The sequence below is a fragment of the Eurypyga helias genome, unplaced genomic scaffold, assembly GCF_000690775.1.
Source record: "Eurypyga helias isolate BGI_N326 unplaced genomic scaffold, ASM69077v1 scaffold13867, whole genome shotgun sequence".
NCBI lineage: Eukaryota > Metazoa > Chordata > Aves > Eurypygiformes > Eurypygidae > Eurypyga > Eurypyga helias.
The window spans coordinates 1-23523 of NW_010263749.1; the positions used below are offsets into that span (position 1 = coordinate 1).

The 23523-nt window shown below is 45.3% G+C and overlaps 1 protein-coding gene across 1 annotated transcript; it reads right to left on the reverse strand.

Annotated features, from left to right (window-relative positions):
• Nucleotides 1-689: 689 nt before the first annotated feature.
• SMOX (spermine oxidase) lies at nucleotides 690-23358 on the reverse strand (the record flags this gene model as incomplete). Its single annotated transcript, XM_010156175.1, has 5 exons — nucleotides 23124-23358; nucleotides 18378-18604; nucleotides 10593-10766; nucleotides 7343-8042; nucleotides 690-850 (listed from the first exon to the last, which is right to left on the reverse strand). Coding segments are annotated over exons 1-5 (1470 nt in total), but the record flags the coding sequence as incomplete, so codon positions are not given.
• Between the last annotated feature and the right edge of the window lie 165 nt (nucleotides 23359-23523).

Sequence of the window (23523 nt, forward strand, 5' to 3'; positions counted from 1 at the left end):
GAGTTAAACCACGACACATACTCATCAGCCATCATTGTCTTTGGATTTGGAGACATAACCCTGAGTGATGGGGTGAGTTTGGCTTAGTGTGTTACTGCTCATCAGCTGGGCTGCTCTGACTATCTCCATGTGTGCTCTTGCTCTACTTGCTATATCCAGAAAGCAAAGGCAGTGTCTGAGGAGCAAATTCCTTGTCCTCTGCCAATGCACGAGTCCTCAGCCAAGGACTGGGCCTCCCTCACCCTCTGCTGCCAACAGCAAGATTTCCTCATACACACCTCTGACACATTCAGACCCAGACATTAGCAAGGTCATGTATTTAACGCTACATATTCAGACTGTGCTTTAAAACAGAGTAACAGATGCTTTCCTGAGGAATTATGAACTGCCCCATAAGGCTAATAGTCATTAAAAGCAGGTATCACAGTTCCAAAAGCCACACAGCTGAGCAGCTCCTGATAATTTCAGAGAGGGATGTGGAAATCCCTGAGACGTTGGCATTCCACATGTTCCAGAGGTAAAATCCTACAGACACATCATTTGTCCAGAGGGGTATGTATAAAAAAAACCGCTAAGAAACGCTACCAGAGGCCGAATGAGAGATTGCCTCTTCCAGCCTCCCTCTCCGCAGACCCACTACCCAGCATCACGTCAGTCTTTGCTGCAGAGCTGATTCGGGACATACTTACAGTAGTTTTGGAGCTCTCAGCATAAGGCAGTGGTTTAGCGAGTTTCTCTACGTCAGCTCCACTAGACCCAACTTGGGTGTAAGAGTAGGATCCACGGAAGTTGGGATTGCTGCCCCAGGAGGACCGCAGGATCCGGCAAGGTTTCGGAATGTTTGGATTCCCTAGGTGGAAAGCAGAAGACAAAGAGTAAGATCGTGTCCGACAGAAAACATGGCAATGTCTGTGCAAGATGTGGGGTGGCGTGTATCCAGTATGATTTATTGAAAATAAATCCCTGCAGGCTGTAGGGAAGAGGCCCTAAAGCAAACCTATTTTCTGTTACTGAGGAAAATACAGGAAAACCTGTCTGAAAGATCTCAAAACCTGTATTACTACTCCAACTGCTACCTAGTTGCTCCCCAAATGAACCTGAAATGCAGCAGATTCATTTTGTGTGCTGCATATGGCATGGAAAGAAGGCTTTTGATGTTGGAAATGGGACTTCTAGATTGCTGTAGGATTTCCACTACTAAGAGGATGTAGGACCTAGAGGTGAGGGGCTTGCTGCAGTGGCTCTTGGGCTCCAGCTCTCACGCTCTCTAGTTATGACTGTCACTGCTCAGGACCTGGCTGGGTATCAGTCGGCAGGTGGTGAGCAATTGTATAATATGTTTTATTTTCTATTATTTTAATTACTTATTAGTAGTAGTGTTAATGCTATTAGTATCACTATAATGAATTTATATTCAATTATTGTATAGTTCTTATCTCAATTTTACAAGCTTCCTTGTCTCTTTCCTCTGATTCTCCTCCTAGAGGAGGCAGGGGGAGGTGAGTGAGCAGCTGCATGGTAGGTTATTGCCAGCCGAGGTTAAACCACAACACCCACCCTTGAGGCAGCCTCACATATCCAGGCAAGGTCCAGCTACTTAGGTTGAGTCTGAGCCTTCTTCCCAGAAAGGGCTGTCAGGCGTTGGAACAGGCTGCCCAGGGAGGTGGTGGAGTCTCCATCGCTGGAGGGATTTACAGACTTGTGGATGTGGTGCTCAGGGACATGGTGTAGTGGTGGGCTTGGCAGTGCTGGGTTAATGGTTGGACTTGATGGTCTTAAAGGCCTTTTCCAACCTAGGAGATTCTATCATCCTGAGAAACCATCAGCACAAGAAGGAAGAGCACTGAGACATGTTTGCATCTCGCACAGTTCCTGTGTCTGCTTCAGACTCTGACTCCACAACACCTCAGCATGCTTAGGCTGCTTTGAATACGATCCAAATTCCTCCGCTTTCTTCATCCTGGCTTAGAGACATCCAACTGTAAAAACTAGTTAGGCATGACATTATTTAGTTCTACCAAACAATTATTTAGTCATGCCCTCAACTCCTTAAAATCAGGAGCAGGTTACTTGCCTGGTTCAGCCACCGCTTTTAGGAGTATCATGTGTCAACCAGAACCATGAAATACAGCGCTGAAACAGAGCAAAGGCAGCTGGATGGCTTGCCAGAGCACACTGTGAACACTTTCTAACCACTAACCCCTACATCAAAATATGTCACAGACTAGCAAATAAATATACCCTACAAACAAAATACATCCTACAACTGAATGTTGTTTCAGGAGTAACAACTCAGCATAACAAAGCCTCTCAAATACACTTCTCCAAGAATCTTCAAAGCAGGAACAAGGGAGTCTGAGAACAGGGAGCGCTCAGATGCGTCAAGGAAATAAGTTATCACGTTTTATTTTTAAGGGCTGTGGGAAAGCCCAGGAGAACACACCGTGACAGCTGTTAGACAACACGCCACCAAACAGGGGCAAAGCAGTCATCCATCACATTGCACTACACAAACCACACAATGCACTGTCAAACAAAAGGAGTCTCTGCGCTGGGCTGGTGGTGCCTCTTCTGTACCTGGGGCGTGTTCTCATGTTCCACTGTCAAGGTACCCAGGAGATTTTCAATAAGGAAGTCAACAAGATGCTGATAAAAAGATGATTAATGTTAGGAACACACAGCATTATTACAAGCAAAGAGATGAGGGCTTGTCAGCCTGCAGATAACGCCATGGATCTGCTAAAAGACTGCAATTTGTTAACAAAAGGGTTAACAAATCCAATTAACAATTGTATAAATCGGCAATACTTAATAGAGCAATCGCTCAGACTGGTGAAAGCAACAGCTTTGTCCCTCTCCAGCGTTTCCCACGGATGACCTTGGACTGGCTCTACAAGCAGGTAAACAGCAGTCTTCCCACTGGGGAATTACTTTTCACATAGCAACTTCATCCCAAGGGAAACGGCAGCACAGCAACGTGAAGCATGTGGCCGTGGGCAGATGGCAGAGCTTCATGCAGAGACGCCTGAGCCAGCTGCCAGGCTGGAGCAGGGCTGAGGAGCCTGTGTACACTAAAACGCAGCTGCACAGCTCCCAGAACCGAAGCCAGCCCCCTTCCCCAGCACTATGCTGTGTGGTGCAGACGTACCAGCTCTCAGGAGATCCTTTAAGGTTCTCCAGCACCTCAGACCGTGTGAGCATGATCCAAGTTTCCATTGTGCAGCTACTGTGACCCTGCACTTCTGATTCTTTTAAGGTGAGGAGCTGTTTCTAAGAGAAAAATCAGGCCTTCATTTCTGCTGCACACAGAGATAAAGAGTTTGGTTGAAGGACAGATGGGAACACGTAACACAAGCTCTGATCCTGAACTGTTGTTTGCAAAACAGAGACTACAAAGATGGAGAGGGCCACACTCACTCAAGGAACGTATTAAATTGGACTTCCTCAATCTGTTCTTAAATAGATGGGTAAACACGTGCCTTTGCCTACAGATAAAAGTAACAATTCATACAGATGTGGAAAATTCTAAGTTTCCACTGTCCAAAGTGAGATAAAATGGCTAAAAAAAAGATCCTAGCCTTCACTAAAATAGGAGGACACATATCTTTATGCCACAGATTTCCACTTGTGAAGCTATGGAAGATAACTCCATGTGCCTCAAGCAATCCTGTCTTTATTCAGCTACTGGGAGCTGTGGCTACATAGCTTTATTGGTTATGGGGCTGATTACGAGACACAGGATTATCATTACGTCAACTCACAGATCTAAATCAAGACACCCAAATTTAGTAGCCTACCAAAGAGCGGGGTATCTAAGATCCCATCAAGGCCAACAAAGACCTGTGATACTACCCACACATTAGTGTCTGCAGCCACTGGAGAGACATTAGGGTATCCCAGGCATCCGCATGGGTCTGGAAGATGTGACACAGATCCTAAAAGAGACCTGTTCCCCTGTAGAGAAAGAGCTGGAGGACGGGGGAAACAACTCAGGGTATCTCCAGCCACAGCCTGACAACTCAGCGAGTCCTTCAGAAGGGAGCAGGTGTGCAACTACCACCTTCTGGCTTCTAGCACTCGGAGCTTAGCCGACAAAGAAAGCAGAGCAAGACTTCCAATTGTTCAAAGGCATCCCATTTAATCAGATTTAGGAGGACACTGCTTTTCAGCCATCCAGTGAAAAAACCCAGTAATTGTCAGTGGTTCTTAGGTTAGAACAATCCCCAGAGCTTTTCACAGCAAAGCCAGATAATCCTCAACACTAACCTGCGTGTGAAATTTAAAGTCACCTCTCGGAGAGAAATTCTCAGCACGAGTCAAAAAGAATGGATTCAACACAGGACTGGTGTAACTCCCTCTGAAGCCAGAGCAAAGGCCTCCGTGAGCAACGGGCTGGGAAAACACAGCTGAAGATGAGAACTCACCTGGTAACACATTAATTCTTTAATCGAAGAATAAGAAATAAGAACGTAGGGGATTTAAAACCCAGAACATGAAAGCTACAAAAGGCAAAGTGAGCACTAAAAGGCTCATGCTACCTCCTGTCATTACTGAGTATCAGGCTCTCTCCATACTCAGTAGAGAAAAGCTTCTTCAGAAGATGGCACAGAGCACCAAGTGAGGTGCCTTATCGAAGTGGCAGTTACCCTAGAAGACTAGTTTCCCAACTCAGTTAGCTGACTGAGCATGAGGCTCAAAGGCTCACGAGGCTTTGAGCAACCCGGTCTTGTAGAACATGTCCCTGCCCATGGCAGGGGTGTTGGAACTAGATGATCTTTAAGGTCCCTTCCAACCCAAACAACTCTGTGATTCTATGACTTACATGAAGTTGTGTGGTGGGAAACGCTTTAAAAGCTGGGTTTGGTGGTGCTAATTGGACCAGACGAGTCCAATTTTCAGAAATGACTGCAATTAGACCTCAGGCAGAAGGCTGCTTTGTCCCCCCACCCCCTGGCTGGTCTAACCACTGTCACACCCCTGATGAAGCACATGGAGAAGACGGTAGGTGCACAGAGAGCTGAGCACGCTACTGCTATTTCGGCCTGCCTGGCACCTGGTCCAGATTAGCCTTGAGGTACTGCTTCTTCTGTGAACCTGCCAGGGAAAACGGGAGCAAGGGTAACAGGACAAACCCAGCTCTCTTAGCAAGGCCATCCTGAAAGATCTGGGAAAAGGTTTTCTATAAACTAACAAGTTTTTGGGGCAGAAAGTGGAATGGGTCACATTGTGTAATAGGTGCTCCACAAACAGGTTTTCTTCTCCCCTTTTTGAGCAGCTGAGAGGCCACCTCAGTGTGAAATTCCCCAGGGTTAGATAACCCAGGATTAGAAGGCTGAGAGAGAGCTCACACTGCCAAAGAGTCTGATGGGCAGCGACCAGGTGCAGTATCAGCTGGAAGAGCAACTGCAGCACATACTGATGACCCAGTGCCAACGTATTTCCATCCTGGGAGGAACAGAGGAACATCCAACACATGCAAACAATAGTGACAGTGAAGGAGCCCAAGAAGGAAGAGGGAGAGTACACTCCCATTTGCAAAACTAAGGAAGACCCTAAGAGACAAATTCCCGCTGATGAATTGAGGTGTTTAAAAAAAATTACACAACGAAGAGGTCTTAAGCAAGAAGAGCCGCAGCAGACAAGGTTGTTTATACACTCTGGGAGAGGTCAGCACTGGAACAACTTGGCCTTGAAGAGGAGACTGGCCTCCTGGTATGCCTGCGTAGGGCAGCAGTTGGCTGCCAAGGTCAGGAGGAAAAAAGGTGTGTGTAATAACATGGGGATACCCAACACCACTGAACGCAAACCGCTCAGGCGGCAGAAGCTGCCCAGAGTCCAGCGTTCACTGATTCGTCCCACTTCTCTGCAGGCTGCCAGGGAGCCACAGGTTCATCATCCCACATAAATGCAACATGGAACAAGCTGAAACAAGGGTTCAGTTTTGGTCTCTGAATCCAAAGTCTAACCTATGATTTCTGGAGAGTAGTAAAACATAAAACCTCTTCTGGCCGCAGCCAGCTATGCAGGCAGCCCTCAGCTGCCAGGCCCCTTTCTCTGCATCTCCGTGTTGCTGGTAGCTGGAAACCCACCGGGTGTTGAGACTTGGCTAGCATGAGGTAGCTGGCAGGTATAAATAGCTTAATCATGGGACCCATCTCTAGAACAGCATAAAATACTGTAGTGGGCCTGTAGTGATAGGACAAGGGGTAACAGCTTTAAATTGAAAGTGGGGCGGTTTAGATTGGATATCAGGAAGAAATTCTTCCCGGAGAGGGTGGTGAAGCACTGGCACAGGTTGCCCCGAGAAGCTGAGGATGCCCCATCCCTGGAAGTGTTCAAGGCCAGGCTGGATGAGGCTTTGAGCAACCTGGTCTAGTGGAAGGTGTCCCTGCCCATGGCAGGGGGGTTGGAACTGAATGGTCTTTAAGGTCCCTTCCAACCCAGATGATTCTGCGATTCTATAAAATACACCTAATCTTATTCTTACAATTGCTTATAATTATGTATAAATCAAAATCGTTGTTTCAAGACTGCAAATAGGTCAGTCACTATTTCTTTCAGCATTACTAGCTTACATTTGAACTTATACAGTGTTTACCATCAGAGGATCCCAAATAACTCCATAGAGACAAAAAGCCTCTTCCTTGGGATGACGTGGAAGCTCTAGAGAAGTGACTTCAGACAAACTAAGGCCCATCTTGTTCAAGTAACTACTGGTTTTAGTGATTTAATCTCGGATTTTATCGGCATAATACACTTAAGATCTGTCTTGCTCCAAATGCTGCCTTTAGTGTGATGTGTACTCAGTACATGTAAAACCTGTGAGGTTCAGGAAGGTTTAGGTGAACCACCCAGAAATAAAAATTCTCAAAATCTATGGAGATTTAGGCCAACGAGATTTCCACATAGACTCATGTTGAATGGAAGTCAGGGATGTGATTCAACCACTACACCTCAGCTGATCTAAACAGGTCCAATTCCACTGGCTCTAAAAGAGCTGTGCTGCTTTCCACAGCAGAGAGTAGTCCTCCATAGTACTGAGTCCAGCAGCTCCAGCTCCTGAAGAGTTATCTGTGATTAAATAAAGCAGAGGATGTGGAATCCTCAAGCACTTCTGCCCACCACTTCCTGAGCTGGTTATCAGCTCCTCTGTATAAATAGCTTGCAGGCACACCCAAGCAGGAGGCATGCTGGAAGCACACACACCCCCCATTCAAAGGGTCATATAATAGCAAAAAACTAAAAATTACTTCAGTGCATTTCCTTCCTAGTGTTTATTCAACATCCCAGCCCCACTCCCCCTCTCTTCTCTAGACCCCAAATGAACCAGAGTATGTCTGACCTGTAAATTTACGTAGCATTTCGGTGCAGGTTTCTGCCACAGTTTCATCATCGCACTTCTCCATAATCAAAGCCTCTTCTCCACAGATCCAGCCGCTCAGGACATGGCCGTACCTCTCTGGTGGGTAGAGTACATCAAAGCTGCAGATCTTCTTGTACCACAGCTCCTCAGGGTAAGTCAAGCTCTCACTCTCTGCCTCATCTTCCCAGACAAACTGGATGCTGTTGCATTCAGAGCTCCAGAACGGCTCTTCGAACTCCAGGAAAATCTTGTCAGTTGTATTGATTCCCAGTTTCTCAATGGCCATCACCTTCTCCTCGGGCAAGCGGGGATGAAACAGGCTCTCGTGGCGTTTCTTCAAGACTCCCAGGGATACAGTCACAATGACATGGTCAGCTGGGATGAACTCACAGTCCTCGCACTCTACGAAGACATTGGAGCCCTTGTCCTCCTCAGGGAGGTCACTGTTGTGGTCAGCCACCCTCTCAATCTCCTTGCTGACTGACTGGTTCCAGTGGATGCACTTGACAGGCTTGCGGAGCTGAATGACAGATTCGGGAATGGAGCGGGCCAAGATCTCCACGATTTTAATGAAACCACAAGGAATGATGTGATGAGCCCCAGGGATCTCGGTCCATTCCCCAAATTCACTGAGCGAGACTTCATCCATGCTGTGGGAGCTGCTCTCACAACTCTCTACCTAAGGAAAAGCAACACAAAAGCAACATTGCCACAGAGCAACTCATTTGGTCACAGCCCAACATTCCAAGGGCACAGAGGAGCTGCACGAGTGGGGATTCCTGAATATCATTTTTAAACCACATAATTTTTGCTAGTAAAGAAGCCTTTGGCCACAGCATCTGACAAAAATCAATCTTTAGCCTTCCTTCCAACCAGAGAAACCATTTTGTCATGGTAACAAGCTGCATCAGCTTTGGTTGCATCAGCCACGGTCGCATCATCCAGAGTACAGATATGATATTTTTGCTTCTGCATGATTCTGGCTTACAGTTCTGACTGTCTTCTGTCATTTAAAACCCACTTCACTGGCCAGGGACTGGCTGCTTGGTGCTCCTACAACAGAAGCTGGTGCTGTGTTAATCACATGCTCTTTCCAATGTTAATAAATGTTCCCATGAGGAGCCATGAAAAACTTTTGGCAGCTGTTTCTGCTGTCTGCAGCTTTCAACATGCTGTCAAACAGTCAGCCATCAGCATGCTAATAATCTGCAGGAGGTGTGAGGACCCGACACAGAAGGAACTGAAGGAGACAGAGAAGGGAAATGCCAAGACGTGAGACACTTGTGTTTGGTTCACTTGATGGGATTATCAAAGCTTTAGATTCGGGACCATTGGTTAATATTTACCCAACTAATAGGCATAGCCATAGCTTCCCATAACCCCTGGAACAAAGGCAGGATGTTTGGCCTGTCTTGTGAAAAGTTTCTACTGATAATACTGATGCATGGGACACAGTGATCTTAAAATCTCCAAATCACTGGAGCCACTATGATTCATATACTGTAATTCTTTAAGGATTTTAGGCAAAGGGAACATGAGAATTCCTTGCTTCAGCCTTTGGCCAATTTTTCAGGCTTTTCCACCCTTTAATGACCATGTCTGGAAGCCTGGCAAGACCAGACCCTCTGCCTCTGGAACATTCTGGTGCAGGGCAGCAATCTCTGTGCTGGGCTAAAATGCAAAGCAAGTCAAAGTTGTACCAAGTAGTACACAGGCTGCTCCTGTATTCACAAACAGCCCCTCCTGGCCATTGCCCAGTGACTCCAGTGAAGAAAGCAGGCACAACTGCTGGGCCAGGTTGTCGGCAGCTAGGTCTTGGAGACAGGTCCTCTGCATCTCTGCAGTTCCACCCCATCTGATGGCAGAGGCAGCACTCCAACACTCACCCAGGGTCAGTTCTGCTGGCCTACAACACAAACCCTACAGCCTGGGTCACACAACAGGCCACTCATCCTGCCTGGATGCTCCAGCAGCAGACTCCACATTTAGAAGATAACACATAATGATGGCTACTTGATTCTTTTGACCATGAAGGAAAAAAAATGCCAGGGAGAAAAACAGGCAACTACCAAGACTACGCTTTGCCTGAGACATCAGTTAATCCTCACTCTGTCAGCAACCACTCTGATCTGATAGTCTTAAGTATCAGAGGCTTTCTTGTTCTCAGGTATTTACACATGAGAAGGGATTTGCAAGACTTGCAGAAAACGCTCTGCCTGTGGCAACTTGTAGCTACCACAAAAGTAACCAGCAGGGAAACCAGGGCTGTATCAAGTGACTAACACAGGTGATGTTACACGGATAACACAATAAATTACTAGTCTTGACTAGTAACAACTGTGGAGATGCCCTGTGATACAAGCCCTTGGGTTAGGGCACTGAGATATCAGAACAGCGCTCAGGATGCCTGGGTTCAAATCTCAGCTTACCACAGATCTCCTGTGAGACTCTTTAGGTCTTTATTCTCTTTGTTTCAGCTCCCCACCTCTACATAGCGAATACCATACACCTACCCATATCACAGAGTGCTGCTTGCCTCCTGTGCCTCATGTCATAAGCCTTTAAGTCATTATAACTGAAAGAGGAATGACTGCTACACCTTAGTGGAGTGCTTGATGCAGCATTCCTCATCCCACAGAGATATTTAGGCCAAGACATCAAGGAGATAAAAAGAACTAGGGAAGCTGTGAGGAAAGATGATTAGGACATGGGTTTATATAATCTACCTTTGATTTTATTGCTTTACCTTCAACATGCTTTCTAGGGTTTTCTTCAGCAAGTTACTAGTATCAAAGTTATACTTTTCCTGGTCTCTGAGATATGGACAAAGGCAGAAGAGGGTAAAAGACACTCGGGCAGGATCATGGCATCCCAGGTGTAAGGCATGAGACAAGACATTACTGAAAGAATCTGACAATAGGGCAGCTTCAGGTGGTAAGAAAACATTAAATCACACCAGAAAATTTAACAGGGCCTATGAAAGCCCCTTCTAGAAACCTAGAAGTTTAAGGTAAGAATATTTTTTAAAAAATTGTAAAGGCATTTCTTGCAGCCACTGTCTTTGGATATGCCTCATGAGGAAAAGCTGACAACATAAACACAACGGCGCCAGCTGCAAGAGCCCACAGAAAGCAATTCCCCAGCCCTGGGCAAGGCTTAGCCAGGTGTCTAAGGTTCAAGGTTTGCTGGCTCTTGGTTAAAACAGAAAAACAACGAAGTGCACACATACCTTAAGGTACTGCTGGATCATGGCTAGTTTCAGCCTCTTGACAGCCTCCGTGTCATCCGGATCAGCCTTGACACGTTTGCGCACTACGTCCCGTGTAAAGACGCCCACACTGTTCTGGCTCTCAGCATTGACTGGTTTACCTCGTTGGAAGAACTCCTGAGTCAGGTTATAGACCTGCCAGAGACAGGACAGAAAGATGGACAACGTGATTCACAGCAGAATCCAAGCCCCAAGCAGGATGCTTTTTCCTCCATCCAAAGGCAGGAGATTCGGATCACCTTCTCTTGCCAGCTTTAGAGATCAGCTTTGGCAGTTTCTCATGCACTCTGCTCCAATGCCATGTCAACCTGCACCCAGCGCCACGCTGGTTAGAAGACAGAAAGCAACACTTCCCTCCAGGCAAAGTCAGTAAGTGACTATTAACTTACTATTCAGCATGTCTGTTCTATGCCGTGCAGAAGACCAGGCAAGGCAGTCCTGCCATTTTCAGTAGCTAAAACCTGTGGTTCAACCAGGCAAGTGCAGACTGCAGAGCACCTCTACAGAGCAGTGTAATGGAAAAAAACTCCAACGAATCTTTTAACAGAGGAAAGCTTTTTAAACATGCCTCCTAGAAGTGCAGCTCATCCCATTAATTACTTGTTTGCCCCCCGTGAGTCACCTGCTCGTTTATATGATGCCACAGGGGTGCACAGTACTCTCACAAGTAGATCCCTGCTTGGTGAGTTTTTCCTGTCAAAGATGGTTTGATTGCAACTTATGATCCTTCTTTGGAGAATGATTATTTGGACATGCTGAGGAGTTCAGCTCAAAAGTACATGGTTGGTAGGAAGCTGGCAGAACTCTGGCAGCCTCTCCTTCCAAGGCTCCTACAGCTTCTCATTCTCTGCCGATATGGCTAGTTCACCATGTTTTAGTTTCTTCCCATCCTGATGCTGCCCAGAAGCTTAAATTTCTCTTGGGTTTTAGGAGTACGGTGAATTTATGGAGGCAAAAATAGAGGGATGATGTGGAAGGGGAGGTAGTGATGAGAAATGCATGGCAGTGGTAGGAGAAAGAGAGAGCAGGTCTGTGAGTAAATGGAGGAAGGAGAGTAGATAAGGACAAGTAAGGGATGGGGAAGGAACTAATTGAAAAATAAGCGAAAGAAAAGGGGGGAAATAAACCACAAAAACAGAAAAGTAATCACAGGAACTGCTGAATACAGAAGAGAACTGTAGACAGTGATTGGGACACAGCCTTTCCAAGGAGATTTGCAGACAAGAAAGGTGAAGACCAATACCCTGTGTGAAACAAAGGCTTCCAGCAAAGGAAAGGAAATCGTGCCGTCTCTGTCCCCCAGTTCCAAAAGCTCTTTGGCAGTTTCAACATCCCACGGTTCTCAGGTCCATTGATTTCTGATGCCCAAACCACTTCCAGCAAGTACAAGCTGCATAGACCTTGCGTCAGCGCAATGCAGCTCAGCTTTCATAAGCTGATTGCACACTATAAGCAGATAACACATTCACAAGACAAGCAAAGCTGTGCTAAAACCCAGCTACCATTTGGCCAAAAGGATAAGTGAGCCATGGGTATGTTTTTATTAACCATTGTATTCTTCATTGCCCAACAGAGAAAAGAGCAGAAACACACAGTGCCCTGTGCTGTAAACATCAAGAAAAGTCTTTCTGTGTATGTCAGACCATCAATCAGACAGCAGATAAGTATGATCACCATCAGGATTCGTTATCTTTTCTCAGAATCCCTGTTATTTCCTTGCTTTTCTGTTCTTGGGGGTGCTGAACCATTTGAAGAACAGAAGACAAGGCTGTTGTAGGCAAGAAGCAAGAACAGAAACAATGGCAAGCCTTACATTAAGACATACTTTGTCATAATAAAAGAATCAAAAAGTCACTCAAAACGTATTTAATGTACACACACAGGGAAAAAATTCTGTGTAAAAAACTATGGAAAAGGTTCACTAGAAGTCCCATTTAAGGTATATTTCTAATTAAGTAGGAGCAGAATTGTACTGTCAGGAGTTGGAGTTACTTTGTCTTTGCTTCCTCAGGTGAGAAACTGCTCATATTAAGGGCAAGCACCATCATGCCTATGGAACCACCTCTGAAGTCACTGGGAATAGGCATTTGTGAGATTTAAAAACACATGCTCCTTCAATCATTTCATCATGATGTGATGACAGGAGGGTTCCTGAGAGGGTTCAAGTGGGCTTTATTTCAAAGAGCCTGGTGGAAGGTAGCATCAAGAACCCCCTGAAAGATTCTGCTGCTTTTCTAGTTAACCCTACAGAATACCCATGTATCCAAACTGAGATCACCGTGCCCATCAGCAAGGACAGTACACCAGGTACAGCCCAGACTGATCTTCCTTTTCTGTTACCGCAGACCTGAAATGAGCAGGAAGGAAGAAAGAGTACAAGACAGACAGCACCAGCTCCCAGCTCCTACCCCTGGCAAACTCACATCCCAGCACAATGACCTAATCGCTTCTCACTCCCCTGGGTTTGGGCAGAGCAACTGGCCCCAAAAGCCTGTCTGCACCTGCAGAAGCAAAAGACGCAGAATATCTCAAGCAACTATCCATTCTAATTCCTGAGTTCCGAGGGTTTACATACGATCCTGCAAGGAAATGGGTCTAAAGGTCAGAAATTAAAAGGAGTTAATTGAATGGCCATAACCTTACAATGGCTTTACTTCAGCTTACATCTTCTGTCTTCTTTCCGACCAGTTTTGGGGCATCCCACCACCGGGGTCTCTGCAGAGAAGGTGGGTGCCACCCATGGATGTCCTCTCACTTACCTACAGGCTTCCACCTACGCATGTTTACTACATACGTGCTCCTCCACCACAGGAAGAGGCAGTCTCTTAGGAAGAACAAATCTAAATAAAGAAGTTTCTCAGCACTGAAGGAGGTCAGGAAAGCACATCCCAATCCACGGTCCTTCCTGTCAGCACCGGTGACAATCCGTAGCATTGTCTTTTCCTTACTTGGCTTAAAAACTGCAGTGATTTAATCCCCGGTCAGTAAAAAAAACGACGACAGAGATAGGCCCGTGCTGTTACCAGGTCAGACATCTGTCAGTGCAATAGAGGGTCAGGGAGGGAATGGTGACTCTCGGTGGCCCTTTGGTCCTGCTTTCTAAGATAACGCAAGACAAGGCACTGGAGCTTAATTGGGGATGGCACCGAGCCCAACACAGGGTGGGGGTGAGAAGGGTGGAAAACTTTGTCATTCTTTGGCTGCATCCCTCCCCCAGAAGCTGTGCAGCACACAGGAGAAAGCTGACAGATAACAAGGCCATTAATTAGCTGATTGTTCAAGGGAGGGTTCCTGTGAAGCAGGTCTTTAGGGACTACATACTTACTGAAAAGCCCAAGTAAAAATAGGCACCTTTTCTAAATCAGGCTCCCTGAAAGACTGAAATTCTTGGGCAGGTAAAGCAGTGTGATTTTTCATCTGCATTAACTTGTCAAGCTCACCACCTCCCCTTCACTAACACCTGGGAGTTGTCCTTAAATACCTCTCTGGAGAGGGAAATGAGGACTTGGCAGGGACAGAAGAGCAACTCTGAGATGGGGTGTCCCTGTTCACATTTTCCCAGCAGTTATACGCACACACAGCTGAAGCTGCGGACGTTACCCTTAAAGGTAACGCTCCTGTCACGTCTTTGAGGGTCATGCAGATGTGATACAAGCAGGCAAAAGCCAAAATCCAGCCTCAGGATTCCCCCAGTTATCCTAGCAGGAGTGGAGAGAAAGGTGGGAAGATCATGAATACGTGCCATGAACATCAGACCCCAGGGAATGTTCCAACGCTGGTGCCCCCTTCCTTTGAGAGGCTGACCAAATGGACTGATGATGACCCTGAGCAGTGCCAGCCCCTCACACTACATGGTCAAAGGATAGTCTTAAAACAACAGTGGCTGGAGAGCTGTCCTGCCCACAGCAGGGTGCTCTTCCTCATGGTGTATTGCTAGGCAACGTGTGGCTGGAAATCCAGGTAGCTGCTTTGCAGGGCTGGAGACCTTCCTTGGAGGCACCGCCCAGTTTTCTAGCGCTCTCACGGGGGAGGATTCGGGTCACCTTGGTCACAAGCTTGTGATACATCCTGACAGACTTCAATGCAGTGCAACAGCCTCTCAGTGAAGACAGCCTCCCAGAGGGACCTTTCTGCTACAGAAATGAAGAGCTGAGCAGACTTACTGCTGGCTTTCTTGTAACCAAATAAAGGCTTCTGTGAGGCATCCTTACAGCTATTAAGAATTCAGGCTACTGCAAACAAAAAGAAGCAAAACTTGTATTGAAGTAGAAGAAGCCAGCCAAAAAAGATTGGATAAGTGCCTGGAAAAAGCGTAAGGACTTTCCAAATGAACTAGCGAGGCAAAGGAGGTACTGGGGTGCCTTGGCCTTTCGCACCAGGAGAACACAGCATGCCGAGGAGAGACTTCGCCTTGCTGGGCTCCAGCTTCAGTGGCTCCACATATCACGTGAAACACTCGAGGGAGACCCTCTGCACTTTGCATTCACTACAGTTTGGTGTCCAGACGACAGGCTGACTGGGGCTAGAGAGATACAGATGGAGAGGCAGAGCTGAAGGCATACGCTCGAGCCCAAGCACATGGCAGCTGCTGCAGGGAAAGAAGGGCAGCGTGTGAGTGCCTGGGAAGCAAGCCGGCTGTGCAGGGGAGGTCAGGCGTTTGAAACCGTAACAGATTTAGCCCTGTTCATTCAGGACTACATTTTCCACTGTTAATGCCAGTGCTCCTTCCCTGCGGTTGCTGGTTGTTTTGGGTTGTTGGGTTTGGTTTTTTTTTTTCCAGTCAGCACAGTGTGTGCCACGGCCTTTGCTATCTCAGCTTCTTCTACAGGAGGCAATGCAGACTGATAGGTGACATGATGGTAGGACTGCTAACAGCAGGCTGCCCCGAGGCTCTGAGAAGGGTCTGGCATCTCCTATGAGGCAGAGGAGGAGCCTGACTTCAGGATTTGGTGATCTGTAGGATGTTTTTTTTTATCCTGGACAACTTCAAGACATTATAAACATAACCTCTCAAAAAACCTGCCTCCTCAAAAAAACTGAGATTCCGAACTGAATTCCAAATTCCTACTGTTCCTCCCAGCACCCATTTCATCACCAGTTAAAGCAAGAGAGTATTGGCCAGCCAGCATGGGAAAAAAAAAAAAAAAAAAAAAAAAAAAAAGGAAGGGCCTCTAGTAAAAAAGAAAAAAAAAAAAAAGAAGAAGAATGAAGAATGGCAAACCAGAAATGCACCAGGCTGACTCAGCACCTGTAAACAGAAACATTCTCTGCACATTATGCCAGAGGAGAAGGTGCCCAAATCCACACACCAGCTGCACATACTCCCGACAGTCCACCCACCAGGGCACTTGTATTTCACACAGTCTGTTTTAACTGGAGATTTTCAGGAGATCACATAGCTCACCTTAATTCCCACTTTTCCTAAGCAGTGCAGGGAAGAACCCACAGTCAGCTGTCTTAAAAATCATTCAAGTGTCAACCTGACACCCCAAAGAGGCTGGGACAAGCAGCTCAACAAAACCGTGAGCTGCCTCTGCAAGGAATTTCAGCACACTTTGAAGGGAAACAGAGAAAGCACGTCCCCGGCAACAGCAATTAGAGGTTGGCTGATGTCCTCCTCTTGGCTTAAGCTGTCCCTTACATATTTTTTATCGCAGAGAGTAGCTGTAGACATTTTTACCCTCCATAAATGTGAAAGTCTTCTCTGTCTCCTAGCAATAAAGATACCCTGTGGCAACGATAAGCTAATTACATGTTGCGTAAAGAAGATTAACTTTTAATGTGTTGTTCTCTCATGTCACTGGCTGCCCCCTTTTTCTTACTTTAAAAGGAAGGGTAGATTCACCAAATTAATCATTTCTAAAACACTGGCACCTTGTTACAGCCTTTATCTTATCAGCTGTATCGCAAAGCTAAGTAGCTCTCATCTTTGTATTCTCTCTCATTTCAGAGTCTGTTTTCCTCTGACACTCTCCCTTTGGAGATTTTCCTGTCGTCGCTGAGACGGAGCGATCACCGAGCACTGCATGCAGTTTGGCACCGTTCCATTTACAGAAATAATGCTGCTCACTGCAGCATTTTCACATACTCTCCCTCTCTTTTCTAATCTTTGCTGCTGTTAATCCTGCTCCACACACATCTCACCTGTCTTTTTCCTGGTTGGCTCCGGTTCTGTTTTCAACAGAACATTGTTTCAACAGAACAAGTTGTCCAGATGAATTATCTCCACTTGCCTTTGTCCAGGAACTCCCTCCCTGCCAGGGGTTGCTAAATTCCTTCCACAATGAAGTTTATTTGAAATTCCTGCTACCCCTTTCAAATTTGGTGCCATCTCATTGCAGATTCCAGTTCAAAGCCCCAGGACAGTGTTAAAACTCCTTCCAAGCAAAAAAAAAAAAAAAAAAAACCAAAAAAAACAACCACCAAAACAAAAAAAAACTCCACTCCACATTCAATTCCTGATAATTCTTTACAGACTGCAGTGACTTTCCTCCTGGTGGCTTTCTAAAGGCTCATGGGCATAATTTTAAACATAAAGTATGCAAGAGTAACCTGAATCTGGTGTGTGCTTAGCCAAGCGTCAAACACTGGCAAAGTTCACTGTCAAATGAAAACGTGAAGGTTTTAGGCGTGGCTAAAGCCCAACAAAAATAATGTGTTACTCTATTTCATATAACCCACTGAGAGGTCACATCACCTGGAGGCCAAGTCATTCTGCATTGACCCCACTAAATGTACTTCATGAGTGACAATACAAAAAAACATGGGGAATAATTACAATTAATTTTGGCAAGCCTCCTTCTTTCACCTCACTAGCTAAGGCCAAATGCCCTGCTGAAAGCAGCTTAGAGCTACTACCAATCATTCACGTGTGTTTAACACACAAATCAGTAAGAAACCCTGTTTTCCCTCTGGAAGAAACACTAGGATGACAGCATCAGTACCAAGTTACACGAAAGTAAATTTGGCCCTTTTTGTCTATGAGTGTAACACCGGCTTATTGCTTCTTTTGCAGAGGTTATTCTTTCCACTAAACACATCTTCGTTTCCATCTTTCAGGCCTCTATTTCGTATTTTTAGGTTCTGCATCTGTAGCTGTTTGGGGTTTTGTTGGTTTGCCTCTTCTGTCACATACTGAGGCCTTCGTATGAAAAGGCTTCTTCACAACTGAAGAGGACATCACTGAACATTGAGCAAAAGGAGTTAAAATAAACTTAAACCGAAGTCTGTGCTGGTCTGGATCTACCAGAAAAGTTGTTCCTTTTCTTCTGATACAAGAAAACTTGCAATTCCTATGATACTGCACAGATTTTGGCATACTATACAGCACACTAATGTATTTATAACATCAATAAAATGTCACAGAGCTACAATATTTATCTGGTTGTTGCTAAGGTTTTGCATTCTACCTTGTTTAGCAATGCAATCCCTCCTTTACTCTTTTAATTAAGTAGTAACTTTCTAGAGCAAATGACTGGATCCCCTCAGCAATAGTTGCTGGAAGTGATTAAATTGATGACAAATGTGGAGAGATTACTTTTCCTAACAACAGTGAGTTAATCCCACATCAGGGACAAATGGGGTATAGTTAAGCAAATGTGAGCAAGCTAAGTGTTGATTTTTTGTAAAGAAGTAAAAGACATTAAAGATTTTCTACCTTTGTCCAGTACCTGGAACATTCTAACTGTCAAGGGGTCCCAGTGTTCCAGTCAAATCTACAACCTGACAAAGCAGCTAAATACCAACCTCGTTGTATAAATCACTGAATTCTTCAACCACATCTTTCGGGATCCTTTGCCCATTGTTGGTAAGATGATAAGCCACCCCATTCTTGGAGTAAAGACTGATCCGTCCAACACTTCTCTCATCATCAGTAGTCTCCTCAAGTAAACCATTGTCTTCTGCTAGATGATAGACTGGGTTTCCATGTGAACCATGAATCCACGTAGCTCCCAGTTCAAAAGTGGCGTGCCCTGTGGGACAGTAGACCAAGCAAACTAGTTATTGAAGCCCATTTTCCTGAAAGGTCGTCACGCTCAACCCTAAATAAAATATACATGTGCAAAAGCAGAACAATTGCCCAAGGACAAGACGTCGGAACATCACTTAAGTGAGCTTTCTCCATTAGACAAGGGTAACATCAGTGTTCTTCAAAGCAGTCCTTTGGGGTACAAGTTAGATAGTGCTGGGAGGATGGGATGTTTCCAATAAAGATACATCAGTGACACACCTTAAGGCAGAATTCACAGTCTTCTAGGTTCCCAGTTCTTACCACGGTTGCTGCTCGCTGCTCTATCTGTGTTACTGGGCCTCTCTAAATCAGCACCTCTAAACCTGCGCTTAAGAACGTGACAGCAGAGAACGTAGCGCACTTGTTGCTGCACAAGCCACATACAAGTGATGGGGGTGTGGGAAGGAAAAGATCTGTAAGAAGCCACGCTGCACTATTGCATAAAGGACAGCTAAGGGTACTTACAAAAATATTACCACTGCAGGGAAAGATTAGAGTACTTAAAGATTTCAAATACCCACTGTATTCAAGAGGAGGGAATAGATACCCATACACAGTAAGAAGAGCATCTACAACAGCAAGATGTAGGAAAATCCGGATTGCCCTGGAATAGCAACATCGGCCTGCATACTGAACCTTGCCCTATGATTAAAAATGCATGTTCTTTACAACTAGATCTCAGATTAACTGCAATACAAAAATGCATTTCCATTCCCCAAATGAGTAAATAGGTTATGTTTTATTATTTAAGCCTTTGAAAATGTAAATCAGGTTCTTTAAAAAGTTGCACTGTCAGGTTAAACACCAAACGCATTTAGTCTTCATCACCTCTACTCTTCGCCTGCAAAACATAGGGTTTGATCAGCATCACTCTCTCCCTTCCTTATAACTAACAGGGATTGCACCAGGACTCGAACTGCCCCTAAGCCAGCGCTGCCACGATGGGGCTGATAGCATAGGGAGATGTTGAGCAACTGAAATGAGGGGCTAAATATAAGCTTGGGTCACATCCTCCACCCACATTTTTAGAGACTGTCCCAAGTCCAAAGCTGAGTGTTTTGAAGTCTGCCAAAGCTGTGCTCTCCCAGCCGACGTCTTACCGTGCAGCTCGCTTTGCAGAGGTGTGCGACTGCCTGATTAAGTGGGAGAGTTAATAGGATCCTGCCTGATGAAGAAAGGATCGTGCCATTACCAGTCATCGGATACTGTTTAACATGTAAATATATGCTCAGACAGAAAGACACTGCAGCACTGTGCTACAACGCAGCCAAGTTTAACGGGTGGAAGCTCCAAGAAACGCTGCTCTCCAGCTGAGACACTACCTCCAAGGAAAGCTCCACACATCTTGTTTTCCAAGTAGGCAACTACGTCACTAAGGAGGCATGATGATTGCCCTTCAACATACGCATTACAGGACTTGAGAGCACAGGGTTTCTACGTGTACCTAAAACAAAGCATGCGCTTCAGAGCGTGCGGCATCAAGTCACAAACGTGTGAATATTTAAGGCGCCACAATACACTCACAGAGCACTCAGCCCAGCGGAAATGACTGCGGTACGTTGGCAGCCGAAGGTACAAAGCTCATAAATACTGCATGTGACAGTCACCTTGTTAATGCAATCCTCCTGCGAGTCATCACATGCCAGATCAAAAAAACTTATGTCAGGAGCTTGCTCTCTGCTGCACTAACAATCCTCCTGTATATAGCCCTTATTTATAGGGCACCTCATCTTTGGAAGAAAAAAATAAGCCAGCAGGCTCCCACTGTATTGGTGCTCAGCAACAATTACGATGTGTTTCAAATTCCATTTACAGTAGCTGTGTGGAATATAATCAAATACCAACAAACTAAAAATAGTCACTCTTGCCTGTAAGACTTACAAACTCACTCACTATCATCACTACCAAGCAGATAAGCCGGTTGTTACCTCGTGTAAGTTACATGATGAATTATTTAAAAGCGTAAAATTAAATAACATGTTTTTAAATAGAGGTAGCTAATTTAATTCCAGGGCCTTAAAAGATTTTATTTTCCATATTAATCTACCTTGAATGAATCATCCAACACAACAAAAACTAGGGGGAAAAAAAAAAAAAATCTTCTTCCTACTCTGTGAATGCAATTACTGAGACACAAGCAGGAAAGAAAGCAGGACTATACACAACAACATACCATACCAGCAATTTTCCAAAGGAACGCACAGATTGCATATCAATCCTTCTGAATACGCACGGGAACTTTTCACATTTCCCTTTGCAGCCCTGACTATTTCTTGGGCATCCTGGCGTGAAATATCTGCAGTGGATACAGATGTTACAGATCATGTACAAGAAACACTCATACAACCACGAACATGCAAACCCTCTGCCTCACCTGTGCTAGAAATGATGAGCCAAACCTCTGAAAATCCAAATTATTCCCCATGTGCTGTGTAGCAACATGCTTTACTCAGCAGAGGGAAAATACTGTCCCCCTGCGAGACACAGTGTGGCTCGGTGAGAGTGGAAGTATTAGGATATAATCCTGAGAAGGTGCCACGGTAGCTCTGTTGAAGATTTACACAGGAACTTTAATCATGTGTGCATACAGGGGAGCAGCCAGAGAAGTGTTAACTTTTAAATGCCATTTAGACAAGCAGATCAAAGTGGTCTCATGTTGAAGATCCCAAATAACCACTTCTGTAACAAGTTTTTTGTAACCTTCAGCCAGTTCTGAGAAATGAGCATGTCTTGCATGCCCCAGGTGCAATCTTGCTGCTTCAGGCAGCACAGAAGGAGAAAACAGCCCAGAATCATGCTGCCTTTTTGCTCTCATGACAGGGAATAAGGAGGTTCTGAGTATGTGCCACATCTGGAGACTTCACCACCCAGAGCTCAAAAACTGTTTGGCTAAAGGGCAACCTGCAAAGCGCAGAAGAGGCCAGAACATGGGAGAGCACTGCAGTCCATACCCACAGAGTGTAACTTTGATCGTTTTAGAGAAGACGGAGAGCTTGTAGGTTTAAGAAAGGTATTGAAAGATCAACACTTTGGATTCCAGTCCCCTGCTCTGCAAGTAACAGTTACATCTACAAGCTGCAAGATCTCCACCAGACTGAAAAGCCTGCCTTGTCTCACGTAAGTTAAGAAGTGTTAACAAACAGGAGGTGCATTCCCAGCAAAGGCAAAGAGAGGAGTAACTGCTGAAGGTTTCCAAAAGTGAGAGAATTGGTCTCAACACTAGTACAACAAAACTAGGTCCACTGGCAAAATGATACATTGCACCCTGAAGATTTCAGGTCTGTAGTACTCCCCTCCTCTCACAGTTGGAACAAGATGGTCTTAAAGTCCTTTCCAAGCTAAACCATTCTATGATTCAGGATATTTTAAATACAGCGTAGTGTGGCTAAAGGACACACTTCCCACCCTAACCTCTGTGGCAAGTCTCCACAGACGTAAAGTGCCTTATTCAAACCCCGGAGATTAGATTTGTCCAACTGCCTTTCCATTCATTTCCCTTCTGAAATTTCATAGGACTCTCTGTTTACTGTTGCGAGTTTATAGAGTAAAATATAGTAAGGGATACAAGCACCTGACAAATAAAAAGGATGGAGGGCAGCAAGAGGCCAAAGTTAATAAACACAGAGTGGGATCTGAAACTAGTCAGTTGGAATCAGGAAGGCAATTCAGTAAAAGCAAAGAGCTTTTTGCCTCCTGCAGAGAAGAGACAGGCAATGCCCTTCTAGATACCAGGGAACGTTTCATTGACTCCAGTGCTGCAAAGGGTAACATTTGTTCCAGTAGTTTTGCATTTACAGACACTACAAGCCCTTCCAATTGACACCGGATTAAAACATCTAGTGTCTGCACCTTTATTACACACTCGGAAAGGAAGCTACAGGGGTAGGAAAGCTGCAAATCAGGATGAAAGGATACATTGAAAAGGTTTTTCCAGCAGCCTGATTCACAGTGGGTAGTGCCCTACACAGTAAATTAGTTCTAGGGAAGTGAACGGGGCTGTTTGTGAAACAGAATAGCTTGGAGCTTGCCCCTTTACAAGTGATGTAAGTCACTGAGAAACGGCCGTTCACTAGCCAGGAGATTTACTGACTGCTCCTACTCAAGAGTCAAGCTTGAGGACATCAATGGAAACTGTCTCAATATGGTTATTTAATCATGGAATATTTCTCACAGACCTGTTACACAGAGCTGTTCCCATATGAGTAAGAACAATCACCAATATCCTTATTTTATTAGAAACATGATTTTGCAGCAGCCCTCCCTCAGAACAGATGCACAAGATAGCTCAGATTCACCCACCCACCCTGAAAGGAGCCCAAGGATTTATACTCCTGACAACATCACACCTCAAATAATCTTTTGCATGTGCACATTGACTAAAAAGCACATTCCCAAGGTCAAATTAATCTAATGACAACACAAAGCCTTGCCAGTAGAAAAAAAGCAAGCCCAACGCATTACTCACAAAATGCTGCTCTTACCAAGTTTCACACTTTGCACGCGGCCTCCGATTCGGTCAGTCGCCTCAAGGATAGTTACATCCGTGAAACCGCTTTCCAAGAGCGCTTTCGCTGCTGACAGGCCTGCAAGCCCAGCACCGATAACTACTATTCGAGGCTGTCGTTTTCTCCGTAGGCCACTACTAAGAGGATCATCCGTGCTGTCTGCAGATATTTCACAACTTTGCATGCCGTCCAAGCTCTCTTTCTAAGGAACCTATGGAAAAAGCAAACAAGCGTGTTCAGGGAACTCAGCTCAAACTTATCCTCTGCAGTTAAAAACCCTAAGGAAGTCTAAAAAGAAAGTCCAGCAGAAAACAAAGAAAACTTGTGAACTAGACCCAGCCTTCAAAAGGGGATGCATAGGAAGGATAACTGAGGT